Source organism: Oncorhynchus nerka, linkage group LG2 (assembly GCF_034236695.1).
Source record: "Oncorhynchus nerka isolate Pitt River linkage group LG2, Oner_Uvic_2.0, whole genome shotgun sequence".
Taxonomy (NCBI): domain Eukaryota; kingdom Metazoa; phylum Chordata; class Actinopteri; order Salmoniformes; family Salmonidae; genus Oncorhynchus; species Oncorhynchus nerka.
In genome coordinates this window covers 85,703,260-85,724,262 of record NC_088397.1, presented here as the reverse complement: position 1 = coordinate 85,724,262, position 21,003 = coordinate 85,703,260, and the positions used below count along the sequence as shown (strand labels likewise).

The following is a 21,003-nucleotide window of genomic DNA, read 5'->3' as shown; positions in this document are numbered from 1 at the left end:
TGTACAATGCTGTGGGAGACAACTGCACACGGCTGAACGTCTGTACAATGCTGTGGGATACAACTGCACACGGCTGAACGTCTGTACAATGCTGTGGGATACAACTGCAAACGGCCGAACGCCTGTACAATGCTGTGGGATACAACTGCACACGGCTGAACGTCTGTACAATGCTGTGGGAGACAACTGCACACGGCTGAACGTCTGTACAATGCTGTGGGATACAACTGCACACGGCTGAACGTCTGTACAATGCTGTGGGATACAACTGCACATGGCTGAACGTCTGTACAATGCTGTGGGATACAACTGCAAACGGCCGAACGTCTGTACAATGCTGTGGGATACAACTGCACACGGCTGAACGTCTGTACAATGCTGTGGGATACAACTGCACACGGCTGAACGTCTGTACAATGCTGTGGGATACAACTGCACACGGCTGAACGTCTGTACAATGCTGTGGGATACAACTGCACACGGCTGAACGTCTGTACAATGCTGTGGGAGACAACTGCAAACGGCTGAACGTCTGTACAATGCTGTGGGATACAACTGCAAACGGCCGAACGTCTGTACAATGCTGTGGGATACAACTGCACACGGCTGAACGTCTGTACAATGCTGTGGGATACAACTGCACACGGCTGAACGTCTGTACAATGCTGTGGGATACAACTGCACACGGCTGAACGTCTGTACAATGCTGTGGGATACAACTGCACACGGCTGAACGTCTGTACAATGCTGTGGGATACAACTGCACACGGCTGAACGTCTGTACAATGCTGTGGGATACAACTGCACACGGCTGAACGTCTGTACAATGCTGTGGGAGACAACTGCACACGGCTCAACGTCTGTACAATGCTGTGGGATACAACTGCACACGGCTGAACGTCTGTACAATGCTGTGGGATACAACTGCACACGGCTGAACGTCTGTACAAGTTTGCTGTTGTGCATTTTCATCTTTATACTATCTTACTATCTTCCATTTGTATTCTGTAACTCTGGGTGTGGCTGGATGGCTGATAATGAAGATAAATGATATACACATCAGAGAACAAGACAAGTGTTTCTGTATATTTATTCTGTGTACAACAACGGACAGTTACAGGCAATGACACACTTGTTTAGCGATTGAAAACTTTGGTGATGCATAACAGCTTGTAAATACCTGAACACTTTGTATTTTTATATTGCTCTGAAATTAGCCATAATGCTTTATTTTACAATGTCGAGCGGCGGAACGACAGTTTTGACACAAGCGTACATAAAGTTGAAGTTGTAAGTTTACATACACTTAGGTTGGAGTTATTAAAACTAGTTTTTCAACCACTCCACACATTTCTTGTTACCAAACTATAGTTTTGGCAAGTTGGTTAGGACATCTACTTTGTGCATGACACAAGTAATTTATCCAACAATTGTTTACAGACAGATTATTTCACTGTATCACAATTCCAGTGGGTCAGAAGTTTACATAAACTAAGTTGACTGTGCCTTTAAACAGCTTGGAAAATTCCAGAAAATGATGTCATGGCTTTAGAAGCTTCTGATAGGCTAATTGACATAATTTGAGTCAATTGGAGGTGTACCTGTGGATGTATTTCAAGGCCTACCTTCAAACTCAGTGCCTCTTTGCTTGACATCATGGAAAAATCAAAGGAAATCAGCCAAGACCTCAGAAAGAAAATGGTAGACCTCCACAAGTCTGTTTCATCCTTGGGAGCAATATCCAAACGCCTGAAGGTACCACGTTCGTCTGTACAAACAATAGTACGCAAGTATAAACATTATGGGACCACGCAGCCATCATACCGCTCAGGAAGGAGACACATCCTGTCTCCTAGAGATGAACGTACTTTGGTGCGAAAAGTGCAAATTAATCCCAGAACAACAGCAAGGGACCTTGTGAAGATGCTGGAGGAAACAGGTACAAAAGTATCTGTATCTACAGTAAAACGAGTCCTATATCGACATAACCTGAAAGGCCGCTCAGCAACGAAGAAGTCACTGCTCCAAAACTGCCATAAAAAAAGCCAGACTACAGTTTGCAACTGCACATGGGGACAAAGATGGTACTTTTTGGAGAAATTTCCTCTGGTCTGATGAAACAAAAATATAACTGTTTTGCCATTATGACCATTGTTATTTTTGGAGGAAAAAGGGGGAGGATTGCAAGCCGAAGAACACCATCCCAACCGTAAAGCACGGGGGTGGCAGCATCATGTTGTGGGGGTGCTTTGCTGCCGGAGAGACTGGTGCACTTCACAAAATAGATGGTTACATGAGGAATAAAAATTATGGTTATATTGAAGCAACATCTCAAGACATCACTCAGGAAGTTAAAGCTTGGTTGCAAATGAGTCTTCCAAATGGACAATGACTCCAAGCATATTTCCAAAGCTGTGGCAAAATGGCTTAAGGACAACAAAGTCAAGGTATTGGAGTGGCCATCACAAAGCCCTGACCTCAATCCTATAAAAAATCTATGGGCAGAACTTAAAAAGCATGTGCGAGTAAAGGAGGCCTACAAACCTGACTCAGTTACACCAGCTCTGTCAGGAGGAATTGGCCAAAATTCACCCAACTTATTGTGGGAAGCTTGTGGAAGGCTACCCGAAATGTTTGACCCAAGTTAAACAATTTAAAGGCAATCCTACCAAATGCTGATTTAGTGTACGTAAACTTCTGACCCACTGGGAATGTGATGAAAGAAATAAAAGCTGAAATAAATAATTTCCCCTACTATTATTCTGACATTTCACATTCTTCAAATAAAGTGGTGATCCTACCTGACCTAAGACAGGGAATTTTTACTGTGATTAAATGTCAGGAATTGTGAAAAACTGAGTTTAAATGTATTTGGCTAAGGTGTATGTAAACTTCCGACTTCAACTGTACACACTCAAAAGAGGAACCTGACGAATAACTTTCGACGAATAGCAAGAAAAGTAGGACAGCTATACTGTACATACAAACAGGATTGTAGCGGTGACTTCGCGATCATGTCACCTCCAAAATGTATTTCCAGACGTGAGATGCTCTAGAGCTGGTACTGTTTATTACACTGTCAACACCGACCCATAACCCTCTTTTCTGTAGATCTGGTACTGTTTATTACACTGTCAACACCGACCCATAACCCTCTTTTCTGTAGATCTGGTACTGTTTATTACACTGTCAACACCGACCCATAACCCTCTTTTCTGTAGATCTGGTACTGTTTATTACACTGTCAACAACGACCCATAACCCTCTTTTCTGTAGATCTGGTACTGTTTATTACACTGTCAACAACGACCCATAACCCTCTTTTCTGTAGATCTGGTACTGTTTATTACACTGTCAACAACGACCCATAACCCTCTTTTCTGTAGATCTGGTACTGTTTATTACACTGTCAACAAGAGACCCATAACCCTCTTTTCTGTATATCTGGTACTGTTTATTACACTGTCAACAAGAGACCCATAACCCTCTTTTCTGTAGATCTGGTACTGTTTATTACACTGTCAACACCGACCCATAACCCTCTTTTCTGTAGATCTGGTACTGTTTATTACACTGTCAACAACGACCCATAACCCTCTTTTCTGTAGATCTGGTACTGTTTATTACACTGTCAACAACGACCCATAACCCTCTTTTCTCTTAGCTTTATATACACAATGGTAAACTAGGAAATATGCAGTGAGTACTTCGATCATCACTCACCCTCGTGGGTATAAAAGACCATTCCAAAACTCATACCCCCCCCCCCCACTGTCCCCTTAAAAAAAATCTGGGGATTGAAGTCCGTCCTCAGTTGTCTCAACTCTACTGGGGATTGAGATTTTGGATGAAGCGAAACAAGTGTCCATCTGTCAGGTAGATTGTCTGTTTGTCCAACTGTTGAAGATGGATCCTCCAAGTCCCAAAGCAGATGAGTCTGTCTTCTGCCCACCATCACCAAAGCAATCTGTCCTCTTTCTGTGTAACATGACTGGTGACATCAGTGACCTCATTTCCTCCTCCGCTCACTCAATGTCTGTGACATAACTTCCTGTCCATGATGTCACTTCCTTGGCTAAATTAAGGTTGGTGTCCAGAGCTGAGGGTCATGTCTTAAAAACAGCTTTCTTCCCTTGTCTCCTCTCCCTCGCAACCGCTAACTTAAAGATACCTTTAGAACCTAAATAGCCAACTGCTAACCTAGATACCTTTAGAACCTGAAGAGACAAACGCTAACCTAAAGATACCTTTAGAACCTAAATAGCCAACTGCTAACCTAGATCCCTTTAGAACCTGAAGAGACAAACGCTAACCTAAAGATACCTTTAGAACCTAAATAGCCAACTGCTAACCTAGATACCTTTAGAACCTGAAGAGACAAACGCTAACCTAAAGATACCTTTAGAACCTAAATAGCCAACTGCTAACCTAGATACCTTTAGAACCTGAAGAGACAAACGCTAACCTCAAGATACCTTTAGAACCTAAATAGCCAACTGCTAACCTAGATACCTTTAGAACCTGAAGAGACAAACGCTAACCTAAAGATACCTTTAGAACCTATATAGCCAACTGCTAACCTAGATACCTTTAGAACCTGAAGAGATAAACGCTAACCTAAAGATACCTTTAGAACCTGAAGAGACAAACGCTAACCTAAAGATACCCGACGGGTGACAGCCAAATGATGGAACAATGGAAACCAGCACCTTTCACCGTCAGCAGTTCAAGAGGAAAGGGAAACAAAGAAAGGAAGCCATGTTGGGGCATAAGGTCCTGGTGTCCATTTTAACAGTCAGGAACAACAGAATGGAAGGAAAATGGGAAGGGAGGCCATCTTGAGGACCAGTATCACTGGTCCTAGTCCTGGCTTTTACTGCCCGTTGGTCTCTAGCATTAATGTGGGAGTGGATGGGGTGGAGGAAGGAGAGGCGACCGACCCCTTCTCCCCCCCGGGGCTGGCAGTGGTTGGGACGCTCTCGGGGGCCTTGGCTCCTGCGGTAACAGCGGCCCTGGCAGCTGTGATGGCGGACACGGGCTTGGGCTGGGTCTGCAGGCCGGGGCTGCAGATGAGGTGGTGGCGCTCCCAGTCCTTGTGCTGGCAGAAGGAGCCGCAGTAGCGCGCCGCATTGCAGCCACTGCACGTCTCGCTGGCCTTGCGACCACAGTTCCAGCAACACTGAGGGGGAGAGAGAGAGAGAGATGGAGAGTTTAGTAGAACTAAATAATATACTATGGCTATGCACGTCTGTGTATGTGTAGTGTAAACTACGTGCAGGGGGAGAGAGTTCACTAATAGGAGGAGAGGTGTGTGTGTGTGTGTGTGTGTGTGTGGGGCAGGGACAGAGTTATGTTCACTAATAGGAGGAGAGGTGTGTGTGTGGGGGACAGGGACAGAGTTAAGTTCACTAATAGGAGGAGAGGTGTGTGTGTGTGGGGCAGGGACAGAGTTATGTTCACTAATAGGAGGAGAGGTGTGTGTGTGTGGGGGACAGGGACAGAGTTAAGTTCACTAATAGGAGGAGAGGTGTGTGTGTGGGGGACAGGGACAGAGTTAAGTTCACTAATAGGAGGAGAGGTGTGTGGGGGGACAGGGACAGATTTAAGTTCACTAATAGGGGGAGAGGGTGTGTGGGGGGACAGGGACAGGGTTAAGTTCACTAATAGGAGGAGAGGTGTGTGGGGGGGGGACAGGGACAGAGTTAAGTTCACTAATAGGAGGAGAGGTGTGTGGGGGGACAGGGACAGAGTTAAGTTCACTAATAGGAGGAGAGGTGTGTGGGGGACAGGGACAGAGTTAAGTTCACTAATAGGAGGAGAGGTGTGTGTGTGGGACAGGGACAGAGTTAAGTTCACTAATAGGAGGAGAGGTGTGTGTGTGTGGGGCAGGGACAGAGTTAAGTTCACTAATAGGAGGAGAGGTGTGTGTGTGGGGGACAGGGACAGAGTTAAGTTCACTAATAGGAGGAGAGGTGTGTGTGGGGGACAGGGACAGAGTTAAGTTCACTAATAGGAGGAGAGGTGTGTGTGTGGGGGACAGGGACAGAGTTAAGTTCACTAATAGGAGGAGAGGTGTGTATTTGTGTGTGTGTGTGTGTGTGTGTGTGTGTGTGTGTGTGTGTGTGTGTGTGTGTGGGGCAGGGACAGAGTTAAGTTCACTAATAGGAGGAGAGGTGTGTGTGTGGGGGACAGGGACAGAGTTAAGTTCACTAATAGGAGGAGAGGTGTGTGTGTGGGGGACAGGGACAGAGTTAAGTTCACTAATAGGAGGAGAGGTGTGTGTGGGGGACAGGGACAGAGTTAAGTTCACTAATAGGAGGAGAGGTGTGTGTGTGGGGGACAGGGACAGAGTTAAGTTCACTAATAGGAGTAGAGGTGTGTGTGTGGGGGGACAGGGACAGAGTTAAGTTCACTAATAGGAGGAGAGGTGTGTATTTGTGTGTGTGTGTGTGTGTGGGGGGCAGGGACAGTTAAGTTCACTAATAGGAGGAGAGGTGTGTGTGTGGGGGACAGGGACAGAGTTAAGTTCACTAATAGGAGGAGAGGTGTGTGTGTGGGGGACAGGGACAGAGTTAAGTTCACTAATAGGAGGAGAGGTGTGTGTGGGGGACAGGGACAGAGTTAAGTTCACTAATAGGAGGAGAGGTGTGTGTGGGGGGGACAGGGACAGAGTTAAGTTCACTAATAGGAGGAGAGGTGTGTGTGGGGGACAGGGACAGAGTTAAGTTCACTAATAGGAGTAGAGGTGTGTGTGTGGGGGACAGGGACAGAGTTAAGTTCACTAATAGGAGGAGAGGTGTGTATTTGTGTGTGTGTGTGTGTGTGGGGGGGGGGGGCAGGGACAGTTAAGTTCACTAATAGGAGGAGAGGTGTGTGTGTGGGGGACAGGGACAGAGTTAAGTTCACTAATAGGAGGAGAGGTGTGTGTGGGGGACAGGGACAGAGTTAAGTTCACTGGGGGAGTGGTAGGTAAATACCACAGTAGTGTCTACATGTCCTGCAGCTTTGTCTATTATTCATATGACTCTCACTATGACTCTCACTTCACAGTATATGTGTATACAGCGATGTACTTATCTACTAACATATCCTCCATACCTCGCTTGAGTCCTCCTGCTCATTGATGACCTGGATGGCGTCCTCCGTGGCCTTCCTCTTGGCCTCGGACAGTGTCTTCTCCATCTTGGCCCGCTCGGACGTGATCATCTCAAAGGCCTTGTGCTCTGCCTCGGCCACTGCTTTCTGGACCTCGTCCATGGCCTGACGCTTCACCTCGTTCACCGCCTCCTCTGTGTGGGAAAGAAGGGGGGCGGGTTATATTGTTGTGGTATGTTCAGGATATAGTAGAGACTTTGTAAGAGATCTTTACATAAAATGTTGTTAAATAATGTTTTTTAATTAGTGTGATAGAGAGAATGAGAGAGGGGAGGGAGAGAGACGAAGAACACACACACAGCCTCACACGCACAGACACACGCAGACACACAGACACACAGACACACGCACAGACACACGCAGACACACAGACACACGCACAGACACACGCAGGCACACGCACAGACACACGCAGACATGCACAGACACGCACAGACACACACAGGCACACGCACAGACACACGCAGACACACGCAGACACACAGACACACGCACAGGCACACGTGCAGACACACACACACACACACACACACACACACACACACACACACACACACACACACACACACACACAGGCAGAGACACACAGACAAGCAAGTAAACACACACCACTGTAGTACAAGGCCTTACCAGCTTTTCTCCAGATCTCATCAGGCACGTAGCCTGAGCCTGGTCGCGGCGCAAAGTCTCTCTGGGATTCTGTGGCATGGAAAGAAGAGAGAGAAGAGAGAGGGGAGAGAGAGAGGGGAGAGAGAGGGGAGAGAGGGGAGAGAGAGAGAGGAGAGAGGGGAGAGAGGGGAGAGAGAGAGAGGAGAGAGAGGGGAGAGAGAGAGGGGAGAGAGAGAGGAGAGAGAGAGGGAGAGAGAGAGAGAGAGAGGGAGAGGGAGAGAGAGAGAGAGAGAGGAGAGAGAGGGAGAGGGGAGAGAGAGAGGGGAGAGAGAGAGGAGAGAGAGAGAGAATTAGATTAGCATCATCCTCTATTTACTTAAAATGTACAATTTCCCTCAATAGCTAGCCCAACCAAATTAAAACTTTCCCAGTTGTCCAACTGAACTGAATAGCCGGGCAGCTTGAATAGTGAGTACAATGGCTACCACAGAGGGGCCAACAACCAAGCTGTAGCTATATACTGTCTGTTCTCTCTCTCTACATCCCTCTGTTTTCTCTCCCTCTCTTCTCTGTCTCTCTCTCTATACTGCTCAATACCTGGTGCCCATGCCCAAGTTCTGTGGTGCCCAGGCTGCGTTTGGGCTGTGTACACTGTGGCCAGGCACACTGCTGAGCACACAGATGGCGCTCCGGCTGGGCTGTGGGCAGCCAGATTTGGGTCTTACAGTACGGCCTTCTGTGGCCGATCTGGACAGAGCAGCGCTGGCACCTGTCTGGGGGCCACGGGGCAGCATGAGCCCCGGAGAGACGAGCGCTGAGAGATAAACACTGCCAGCAAGGCTGTGCTTGCATCCCAAATGGCACCCGATTCCCTACATAGTGCACTACTGTTGACCAGAGCCCTATGGAACCCTGTCAACTGCATTGCATTTCAAAGGGAATAGGGCACCATTTGGGAAGCGTCCTGTATGTATAAAATCTAAATGTCTCCGTAGTAGTGTTGATGGTTGTAGTTCTGCAGATGAACACAAGATGGCAGCCTATATGGTGACTATGTGAGGGCTCAGTAGCTGGTGACAGTTGCTTCAGTTCAGCAGCTCACCATCAAGGGGACTACTAATTGCTATCACTTATCCCTTGATTGATTCGACAGGACTCACATATGATAAGATACACACCTGATCAACAAATGTATATAAAAGGACATTTCCTAAGGTGAGAAATGAACTTAGTTTGATATGATAAGAGTTATCATGTAAATATAAAATACCACCCACCACTGCTGAGTCCCTCGGTTGTGTGGGGGCTGTGGGTCTTGGAGAAGGGGGCGGGAACGGCTGCTGTGTGGGGGCTGTGGGTCTTGGAGAAGGGGGCGGGAATGGCTGCTGTGTGGGGGCTGTGGGTCTTGGAGAAGGGGGTGGGCACGGTGGCGGCCCCTCCCTTGCGGGGGTCTTCCTGCTCGCTGGAGCGCCGCCGCCAGTAGTTGAGCTCCTCGCGGTCCGACTCCTGACAGCGCCGCAGCACAGCCACCGACCGACGTGTCTTCTCCACCATCTCCACAATGCAGTTCAACACCTAGGATACGAGAGGGAGAGGGAGACGAGAGGGAGAGAGACGAGAGGGAGAGAGACGAGAGGGAGAGAGACGAGAGGGAGAGACGAGAGGGAGAGACGAGAGGGAGAGAGACGAGAGGGAGAGAGACGAGAGGGAGAGACGAGAGGGAGAGACGAGACGAGAGGGAGAGAGACGAGAGGGAGAGACGAGACGAGAGGGAGAGAGACGAGAGGGAGAGAGACAAGCGGGAGAGATGAGAGGGAGAGACGAGAGGGAGAGAGCGGAGAGGGAGAGAGACGAGAGGGAGAGACGAGAGGGAGGGGAGAGATGAGAGGGAGAGTCGAGAGGGAGAGACGAGAGGGAGAGAGACGAGAGGGAGAGAGACGAGAGGGAGAGAGACGAGAGGGAGAGAGAGACGAGAGGGAGAGAGAGACGAGAGGGAGAGAGACGAGAGGGAGAAAGAGACGAGAGGGAGAAAGAGACGAGAGGGAGACACGAGAGGGAGACACGAGAGGGAGAGGGAGACGAGAGGGAGAGACGAGAGGGAGAGATGAGAGGGAGACACGAGAGGGAGACAAGAGGGAGAGGTAGAAAGAGATGAGGGGAGAGAGATGAGAGGGAGACACAAGAGGGAGAGGGAGACACGAGAGGGAGACAAGAGGGAGAGGAGAGAGAGAGGGAAAAAGAGACATTTAGAGGAAGATTCTTAATTGTTTTTCTTTTTAAAACTGCTCAGATACTGTGCAACTAAATATTAATATTGATAGCCCATTTCTGAAGATACATGCATGGCCAGTAACAATGATTTAGTTTACAATTGTCTTAGTCTGAGTACATGATGAGCCTCAACACATATTGCCGAGAATGAGATATATATATAAAACATTTGCTTTATACAAAACAAAACATTAAAAACACCTTCCTGATATTGAGTTGCACCCCACTTTTGCCCTCAGAACAGACTCAATTCGTCGGGGCATGAACGCTACAAAGTGTCGAAAGTGTTCCACAGGGATACTGGCCCATGTTGACTCCAATGCTTCTCACAGTTGTGGCTGGATGTCCTTTGGGTGGTGGACCATTCTTGGTGCTGACAGAGAGGGCTGCCGTGCTTCTAGCTCTTAGGAAACGTTGCAGTATTTTTTTATGTATTATTTCTTACACTATTCGCCCAGAAAATGTTTAGAAGCATTTCGCTGCACCCGCAATAACATCTGCTAAACATGTGTATGTGACCAATACATTTTGATTTGACCTGTTGAGCGTGAAAAACACAGCAGCATTGCAGTTCTTTACTCAAACCGGTGTACCTGGCACCTACTACCATAACCCGTTCAGTTCAATCTTTTGTCTTACCCATTCACCCTCTGAATGGCACATCCATGTCTCAATTGTCTCAAGGTTAAAAAACGTGTCTTCAACCTGTATCCTCCCCTTCATCTACACTGATTGAAGTAGATTTTAACAAGTGACATCAATAAGGGATCATAGTTTCACCTGGATTCACATGGTCAGTCTATGTCATAGAAAGAGCAGGTTTTCATAATGTTTTGTACACTCAATGGATATCGTGGCTTTATTTCATTGGGTAGGACTCCTACTTTGGGCCACACAATTCAATACATGGCTCTCTGATGTTGACAGAAAATGGCCTTAAACAAAAGTCTGCCACTGTGAACGGGACACCAAGTGTGACAAAGCTTCGATGGCTCCGCCAGACAGTAAGAGTTACTACAGCACTAGTAGTGCCAGTGGTCGGCAGCGACGGCTGCTGTCAGCAGCAGTACTTACATGATCCAGATGCCTCCACTCATCTGCCCACTCTCTGTCTGTCAGCCTGTGGTCCACGGGCTCCTCGCGGTAGCCCCCGTTAGTGCCTGATTGGAAAGACGAGAAAAATTAAAGAGGAACGTAATGTTACAGAATCCATCATAACAAATTACTATCACGGGAAGTGAGGCAGAGCGAAGAGGGGGGTCTATAGATCCCATTCACACACACACACTCACTCTATATATAGTTCCTTTGGAAAGTATTCAGACCCCCTTGACTTTTTCCACTTTGTTAGGTTAAAGCCTTATTCTATAGTGTATTAAATAGTTTTTCCCCCTTCATCAATCTACACACAATACCCCATAATGACAAAGCAAAAACAGTTTACATTTTTTGCTAATTTATCACATAAAATAAACTGAAATATAACATTTACATAAGTATTCAGCTTTTGCAGCGATTACAGCCTCGAGTCTTCTTGGACATGACGCTATAAGCTTGGCACACCTGTATTTGGGGAGTTTCTCCCATTCTTCTCTGCAGATCTTCTCAAGCTCTGTCAGGGTGGGAATGTTGCTGCACTGGATGGGGAACGTTGCTGCACTGCTATTTTTAGGTCTCTCCAGAGATGTTTGATAGGGTTCAAGTCTGGATTCTGGCTGGGCCACTCAAGGATATTCAGAAACTTGTCCCGAAGCCACTCCTGCATTGTCTCAATTGTGTGCTTAAGGTCGTTGTCCTGTTGGAAGGCTCTGTTCATCTTTGCCTCGACCCTGACTAGTCTCCCAGTCCCTGCCACTGAAAAACATCCCCACAGCATGATGCTGCCACCACCATGCTTCACCGTAGGGATGGTGCCAGGTTTCCTCCAGACGTGACGCTTGGCATTCAGGCCAAAGAGTTTAATCTTGGTTTCATCAGACCAGAGAATCTTGTTTCTCGTGGTCTGAGAATCTTGCCTTTTGGCAAACTCCAAGCGAACTGTCATGTTCCTTTTACTGATGAGTGGCGTCCATCTGGCCACACTACCATAAAGGCCTTATTGGTGGAGTGCTGCAGAGATGGTTGTCCTTCTGGAAGGTTCTCCCATCTCCACAGAGGAACTCTAGAGCTCGGTCAGAGTGACCATCGGGTACTTGGTCATCTCCCTGATCAAGGCCCTTCTTCCACGATTGCTCAGTTTGACCGGGAGACCAGCTTTAGGAAGAGTCTTGGTGGTTCCAAACTTCTTCCATTTAAGAATGATGGAGGCCACTGTGTTCTTGGGGACCTTCAATGCTGCAGAAATATTTTGTTACCCTTCCCCAGACCTGTGCCTCGACACAGTCCTGTATCTGAGCTCTACGGACAATTCCTTCGACCTCATGTCTTGTTTTTTGCTCTGACATGCGCTGTCAACTGTGGGACCTTTTTAAACAGGTGTGTGCCTTTCCAAATCATGTCCAATCAATTACATTGACTACAGTTGGACTCCAATCAAGTTGTAGAAACATCAAGGATGATCAATGGAAGTAGGATGCACATGAGCTCACTTTCAAGTCTCATAGCAAATGGTCTGAATACTTACGTAAATAAGGTATTTCTGTTTTTATTTTTGATTACGGGGTATTGTGTGTAGATTGGTGAGTATTTTATTTTATTTGATCCATTTTAGATGAAGGCTGTAACTTAACAAAATGTGGAAAAAGTCAAGGGGCCTGAATACTTTCTGAAGGCACTGTTTATATTTATACTCCGGACTCCGACATTGCTCGTTCTAATATTTCAATATTTCTTAATACCATCTTACTACTTTTTATTTGTGTGCATTGTTGTGAATTGTTAGATATTACTGCACTGTTGGAGCTAGAAACACAAGCACTTCGCTACACCCACAATTACATCTGCTAAATATGTGTATGTGACCAATACAATTGGATTTGAAAGTCTATTAACATGAAACATAATCGTAATAGTTATGCCACAATGAAGCAGTGGATGGTCAGATTTCACAACGCTATTCCATGTCATGATCATAGCTTAGTGACAAGATGGGCTTTACCATCTCGCTCCCTTAAACACAAGAGAAAGAAAAAGAGTAGCCAACTCAAAGGAGAGAAGGGAGAAAATGAAGCCAGTTAGAAAAGACAAAGCGATAGAGAGAAAAATAGATGTATCCTACTGAAGACAAGTGGGGGGGTCGTAAAAACAAGGAAAGAGTAAAAGGAGGTAAAAAACAGAGAGAAAGAGAGAGAGAGGTGGAATGTTTAGGTTTTACACAGGAAAGAGAGAGAGGGGGGATGAAAGTTAGAGAAAGAGAGATTAAAAGACAAAAAGAGATATTAAAAGACAGAAAGAGAAAGGCCTTTTGATGAGAACCAGACTCCGGCCCAGCCACAGCAGACGGCCCCACATCTGGAGGTCAGCTGTCAGTGTAAAACCACCACCACCCCCCTCTCCTCCTCATCCATGCCCCCCATTGGGCTCCCCTGGCTGGGTAACTGTCGGGGAGGAGTGGGCCTTCCCTCCCCCTGGTCTGGAGCTAGCAGCATTCCAGCGGGGAGCCGCTCAGGCTGAGTGGAGCAGGCCCACTTCTTCACACAGATTCCCCCTGGCTAAGTGGAGCTGACACCCGCTCTGGTTAGGAGGAGCTGGGGGTGGGGGCACACACGCAAACACTCAGAGACAAAAACACACATTAGACAACCTAAAAAGACACACACACACACACACACACACATACACACACACACACACTCAAGCCTTCCACATGCTTCGGTTCGGCTGCGGCCTAGCCGAGTTTGGCTAACGGAACCAGTGTGCTCGCATACGCCCTTAAAAGACCTTTGCTTGGAAAAACAAGAAAACAGCGGCAAGTTGTCCATCTTGAGACACCGTAGCAGTATACAGTTCCTCAAAATAGTCTGAATGATTCTAATGGAACTCAATAAATCTGTCGTTAATTTGGAAGTATTTTGTTGAGGAGATCTTAGTCGCGCAATTTGACATCTAACTAAGATGTTTGGTGCAGTAGTGATGTGTGGGTTGACTCATAATCTGCAAAAACCTAAATTGCGCCCATGCTGGCTATATACTGTTAGGTAAAGTGTCATGGTAGGGTGTTGGGTGTCGTGACAAATAATGGATGCTATGCTCAAATGTAAAGTACGTGACGTGCTAAGAACGTCCAACTCTGCGGTAACGGTAACGTTACAGTCCTTAGGCTTTAGTGAAGCCCGCGAAATCTGGTGTTATATTTGCTCTTTGCGAAGGTTTTTTTCCCTCAAACTCTGTAATTCAAATGTTTTCAGACACACACACACACACAAAAACATAGCAGGTTACAAAGTAGCGCTTCATAGATATGTTTTGATGTATGGGTTGTCACTTGTCAGGGTCCAAATTCATGTTTCGCCACCCGCATTTCCACGGTGAGATCTAGTTAACTATAACTGGGCCAGCAGGGTAGCCTAGTGGTTAGAGCGTTGGACTAGTAACTGGAAGGTTGCAAGTTCAAACCCCCGAGCTGACAAGGTACAAATCTGTCGTTTTGTCACTGTTCTGTCACTGTTCCTAGGCTGTCATTGAAAATAAGAATTTGTTCTTAACTGACTTGCCTAGTTAAATAAATAACTGTATGAGAATACGTGACGCAGTTCACCGAAGGTTAGTGCTATCCGGGATCCTTGGGGCATCACAGCTAAACCTTAACCCTAACCCAAACCCTTATCGTAACTATATTAAATGTCAACTTCAATGGGGTATGGACGTCCCAAGGATCACAGATAGTAAGGACCGCTCACTGGGGCAACGTTTGGGACGAGAGGTAGCGCTGTGCCAATGGTGAATTTTTTATTGATATTTTTCCTTTCAAGTGACAACTAACAGTTACCAGAATTCTGTGGCTACAGCACTATAATTGAGGAAACGATAGCTAAATACCAATTCATTGAAAATGTGTCTTATATTGTTGTTTTCCAGCTGGCTAGCATGAGTTGCTCAGTCTTCAGAGCCTAGGCAATTGTTTTGCTAGAATCAGAGCAGTTTATCCTCCTTTCACTAGAGTAAGACAGATTGTCTTTCTGGTGCTCCTAAAATGTTATTTCCTCAAATGTAAGAAATCATCTTTCTGAGTATTTTAGCAGGGCTGTTTTAAGCCCAATCCATACAGGAAAATGGATTTCATTCCAGCTATAATAAAAATATTGCCAGATATATCAGTTATCTGTTAATATTTCTACTCTACAATTGGAATCGTATCGGATCCAAAAATCCCATATCAGTCAGGCTCTGCTTTAAACAACACCCCTTCTCTGCTTTAAACAACACCCCTTCTCTGCTTTAAACAATACCCCTTCTCTGCTTTAAATAATACCCTTCTCTGCTTTAAACAACACCCCTTCTCTGCTTTAAATAATACCCGTCTCTGCTTTAAACAATACCCCTTCTCTGCTTTAAACAACACCCCTTCTCTGCTTTAAACAACACCCCTTCTCTGCTTTAAACAATACCCCTTCTCTGCTTTAAATAATACCCTTCTCTGCTTTAAACAACACCCCTTCTCTGCTTTAAATAATACCCCTTCTCTGATTTAAACAATACCCCTTCTCTGCTTTAAATAATACCCCTTCTCTGCTTTAAATAATACCCTTCTCTGCTTTAAATAATACCCTTCTCTGCTTTAAATAATACCATTCTCTGCTTTAAATAATACCCTTCTCTGCTTTAAACAATACCCCTTCTCTGCTTTAAACAATACCTCTTCTCTGCTTTAAACAATACCTCTTCTCTGCTTTAAACAACACCCCTTCTCTGCTTTAAATAATACCCCTTCTCTGCTTTAAATAATACCCCTTCTCTGCTTTAAACAATACCTCGTCTCTGCTTTAAATAATACCCCTTCTCTGCTTTAAACAATACCGCTTCTCTGCTTTAAACAACACCTCTTCTCTGCTTTAAATAATACATCTTCTCTGCTTTAAAATATACCCCTTCTCTGCTTTAAACAATACCCCTTCTCTGCTTTAAATAATACCCCTTCTCTGCTTTAAACAACACCTCTTCTCTGCTTTAAACAATACCCCTTCTCTGCTTTAAACAATACCCCTTCTCTGCTTTAAATAATACCCCTTCTCTGCTTTAAATAATAACCCTTCTCTGCTATAAACAATACCTCTTCTCTGCTTTAAACAACACCCCTTCTCTGCTTTAAATAATACCCCTTCTCTGCTTTAAACAACACCCCTTCTCTGCTTTAAATAATACCCCTTCTCTGCTTTAAACAATACCTCTTCTCTGCTTTAAATAATACCTCTTCTCTGCTTTAAACAATACCCCTTCTCTGCTTTAAACAATACCCCTTCTCTGCTTTAAATAATACCCCTTCTCTGCTTTAAACAACACCTCTTCTCTGCTTTAAACAATACCCCTTCTCTGCTTTAAATAATACCCCTTCTCTGCTTTAAACAATACCTCTTCTCTGCTTTAAACAACACCCCTTCTCTGCTTTAAATAATACCCCTTCTCTGCTTTAAACAACACCCCTTCTCTGCTTTAAATAATACCCCTTCTCAACTTTAAACAATACCTATTCTCTGCTTTAAATAATACCTCTTCTCTGCTTTAAATAATACCCCTTCTCTGCTTTAAATAATACCCCTTCTCTGCTTTAAACAATACCTATTCTCTGCTTTAAACAATACCCCTTCTCTGCTTTAAATAATACCCCTTCTCTGCTTTAAACAATACCTCTTCTCTGCTTTAAACAACACCCCTTCTCTGCTTTAAATAATACCCCTTCTCTGCTTTAAACAACACCCCTTCTCTGCTTTAAATAATACCCCTTCTCTGCTTTAAACAATACCTCTTCTCTGCTTTAAATAATACCTCTTCTCTGCTTTAAATAATACCCCTTCTCTGCTTTAAATAATACCCCTTCTCTGCTTTAAACAATACCTATTCTCTGCTTTAAACAATACCTATTCTCTGCTTTAAATAATACCCCTTCTCTGCTTTAAACAACACCCCTTCTCTGCTTTAAACAATACCTCTTCTCTGCTTTAAACAATACCTCTTCTCTGCCTTAAACAATACCTCTTCTCTGCTTTAAACAATACCTCTTCTCTGCTTTAAACAATACCTCTTCTCTGCTTTAAACAACACCCCTTCTCTGCTTTAAATAATATCCCTTCTCTGCTTTAAACAATACCCCTTCTCTGCTTTAAACAATACCTCTTCTCTGCTTTAAACAACACCCCTTCTCTGCTTTAAACAACACCCATCTTCTACGTTAATCCTTAAGAGTCTATTGAGTCACATGTGCGTCAGTCTAAGTAACATAACAAAAAAAAAAACATCAAAATATGTCAATTTAAGATAGAGATATTGCATGGGCTGCGTCTCAATCCGCCACATCCTCCGATGTTGCCCTTCTGCATCGGACCATGTCAGACCATGAGACATCCTGAAAATTGGTATTTTAACAAAAGCGTTAGTAGCGTCCGAATGGTTTGGTCTAAAAACTATTATGACCATTCTATGGAAAGGGGAGACTCTCGTGAACACGATGTTGTTCCCGTTTATTTCATCTGAAGGTAACCCCAACAAACAAAATGGAAGTATGGAGATATATATTATATATATATATATATGTATATATATATATATATATATATATATATATATGTATATATATATATATATATATATAGATAGATATTAAACCTTCATCTGAAGGTAACCCATTCAAACAAATGGAGTATGGAGGTAGTTTTGTGCCCAAAAAAAACGAAAGCATTTCCTGAGCTTTCTTATATATCGATATAGGACAGACACTTCAAAACCTTATTCCTTAGGATGGTTTTTTGACTGCCTTCCTTGCTTCAGCTTCAACACTACTGTTGTTTCCTTAGGGCACTGTATGTAGTGGGGGGTGAATAGTGTGTGTGTGTGTGTGTGTGTGTGTGTGTGTGTGTGTGAGCATGCATGTTTGCCTCTGTGTTTATGTGTGTGTGCATGTGCACGCACATGTGTGCGTCTACCTTGTGTGTATATCTGCGTCCCATCTGGCCATTGACAAGGACCAGATGGCACGCAGATCTACAATGAACTAGATACAATCCTCTCTCTCTCCATAGAGACTCAAAGGTACTCTACTTCCTGGGTAGTTGGGCACACTGTCTAAACACATGTGGGCCCATAGATTTATGATCTTCTGAGAGCTTCTATGCACTTAGCTGTGCATGTCCACACACACACACACACACACACACACACACACACACACACACACACACACACACACACACACGCGCACTCACACAGAGACCACCCATTAGCAGCGTTCATATTGACCGTACTATAGGCTGTTTGTGTGTGAGTGAGAGAGTTATGTTTTATGAGGGAACCTCAGTGTGGGTGGTGATAGAGTTATGTTTTATAAGGGAACCTCAGTGTTGGTTGGTGAGAGAGTTATGTTTTATGAGGGAACCTCAGTGTTGGTTGGTGAGAGAGTTATGTTTTATGAGGGAACCTCAGTGTGGGTGGTGATAGAGTTATGTTTTATAAGGGAACCTCAGTGTTGGTTGGTGAGAGAGTTCTCTTTTATGAGGGAACCTCAGTGTTGGTTGGTGAGAGAGTTCTGTTTTATGAGGGAACCTCAGTGTTGGTTGGTGAGAGAGTTCTCTTTTATGAGGGAACCTCAGTGTTGGTTGGTGAGAGAGTTCTGTTTTATGAGGGAACCTCAGTGTTGGTTGGTGAGAGAGTTCTGTTTTATGAGGGAACCTCAGTGTTGGTTGGTGAAGTGTTATGGAAAACATCAGAGGGTTGAATGTCAGAGAATGAAGGAGCCCAGCTATATCTGTTCATGTGGGCCTAAACCCTTGTGAGTTTGAATAAGCATCTGGGTTGTATTTATTTTGTGTGTGTGTGTGTGTGTGTGTGTGTGTGTGTGTGTGTGAATGTGTTCCTGTATACAACTAGGTAGCTAGCTCCCATAGCTCCAGTATCCTGTAACTTTAACTGCTTGTTAATATTGTATGTTTTTATTGCGTTGAAATTGTAAATGTTGTGAATTTGTATGATTGTGTGCAGGGCTCACTTGTAAAAGAGGCCTTGGTCTCAATATGATTTCCCTGTTAAAATAAAATGTAAGTAACAAAATGTAATATAAAACGATGTACCATATGTATTTGTGTCTGTATGAACTATTTACCAGGTAGTCTAGGCCTGTCCTTGAGCTCGCGGAGCTCCAGTATCCGGTGGCTGCTCTCCCGGTGCAGCAGATGGGGGGCGCTGATGTCCTCAAGGGCGTAGTGCTGCAGAGGGGGCGGCGTGGGGTGCAGCTGAGCGCTGAGGGGCAGGGGGTTGGCCGGGCTATGGCGGGGCGCCGGGCTGATGGTGCAGATGCGCTTAGCTGGGGGCTCCAGGGGGCGGGGGGGCGCTCGTGGAAGCCGTTCTCTTTTCCCCTGCAGGAGAGAGGGATGAGAGAGGAGAGGACAGGATGAGGGATGAGAGAGGAGAGGACAGGGTGAGGGATGAGAGAGGAGAGGACAGGGTGGGGGATGAGAGAGGAGAGGACAGGGTGAGGGATGAGAGAGGAGAGGACAGGGTAAGGGATGAGAGAGGAGAGGACAGTGTGAGGGATGAGAGAGGAGAGGACAGGGTGGGGGATGAGAGAGGAGAGGACAGGGTGAGGGATGAGAGAGGAGAGGACAGGGTGAGGATGAGAGAGGAGAGGACAGGGTGAGGGATGAGAGAGGAGAGGACAGGGTGGGGGATGAGAGAGGAGAGGACAGGGTGAGGGATGAGAGAGGAGAGGACAGGGTGAGGGATGAGAGAGGAGAGGACAGGGTGGGGATGAGAGAGGAGAGGACAGGGTGAGGGATGAGAGAGGAGAGGACAGGGTGAGGGATGAGAGAGGAGAGGACAGGGTGGGGGATGAGAGAAGAGAGGACAGGGTGAGGGATGAGAGAGGAGAGGACAGGGTGAGGGATGAGAGAGGAGAGGACAGGGTGAGGGATGAGAGAGGAGAGGACAGGGTGAGGGATGAGAGAGGAGAGGACAGGGTGAGGGATGAGAGAGGAGAGGATAGGGTGGGGGATGAGAGAGGAGAGGAAAGCGTGAGGGATGGTGTGAGAGTGGGGGTGAGTAGATGAGGGCTTGACGTATTTTGGCAGTTGTGTATGTGTACATGTCTCTGTCAGTTGTGAAATGTCTTGGGGTCCCGAGGAGAGGTTCAAAAACCACCAGTCTAGGTGACTGCCGCCAAGAGACGGTGTCTCTTAACTGTCTGTATCTCTACTGAACATAGCTACCTGTTAGGACTGTGTCTCTTAACTGTCGGGTTTCTCTCTCTCTCGCTGGGCTCCAGTAGCAGTTCCGAGGAGTCGGGGGGCGAGGCCAGAGTAGTGCTGAGTAGGAGGTGCTCGTGTTGGGATAGGTACTGGGCTGGGGTCTGCTTGGCCGCACGCGCACAGTGGAGCAACTCTCTCTGCAGCAGGGGCAGGTTGGCCTGGAGAGGAGAAGAGAGGCGGTGGAGAGATAGGAGGAGAGGGTGAGGACGGAGGTGAGTGTAATTTGAAACATGGTGTTGCATTAACACACAGCCAAAAGAGAGAGTGAGACAGACAGATGGAGAGAGAGAGAGAGGCAGAGAGAAAGGCAGAGAGAGACAGACAGATAAACAGAGGAAAATGACAGAGAAAGACAGAACCAGGAGAGAGAAAGACCGACAGAGAGACAGACAGACAGATAGGAGAAAGAGAAACAGAGAGAAGCTAGTAGGTAGAAGCTAGGAGCAGTATTTTCCTCATTTGTTTTCATATGCAGTTTCGTCAGAGCTTCCACAATCCAACTACAGCTATCACAGCTGTAAGGAGCAGTTCTCTCTCTGTGGGTCTAACCCCAAGAAGTTCTAGAAAACTGTTAAAAACC

The 21,003-nt window shown here is 45.8% G+C and overlaps 1 protein-coding gene across 1 annotated transcript in view; it reads right to left on the bottom strand.

Annotated features, from left to right (window-relative positions):
* Window positions 1-1,071: 1,071 nt before the first annotated feature.
* The window catches only part of LOC115144040 (protein CBFA2T2-like), an 86,526-nt gene continuing 66,594 nt past the window's right edge, over window positions 1,072-21,003 (bottom strand). Inside the window, 8 exon segments of the mRNA XM_065004098.1 lie at window positions 1,072-5,179; window positions 7,099-7,289; window positions 7,786-7,854; window positions 9,042-9,339; window positions 11,110-11,195; window positions 19,283-19,498; window positions 19,501-19,535; window positions 20,385-20,581. Of these exon segments, the coding sequence (XP_064860170.1) occupies window positions 4,874-5,179; window positions 7,099-7,289; window positions 7,786-7,854; window positions 9,042-9,339; window positions 11,110-11,195; window positions 19,283-19,498; window positions 19,501-19,535; window positions 20,385-20,581 (1,398 nt within the window). The 3' untranslated portion in view covers window positions 1,072-4,873.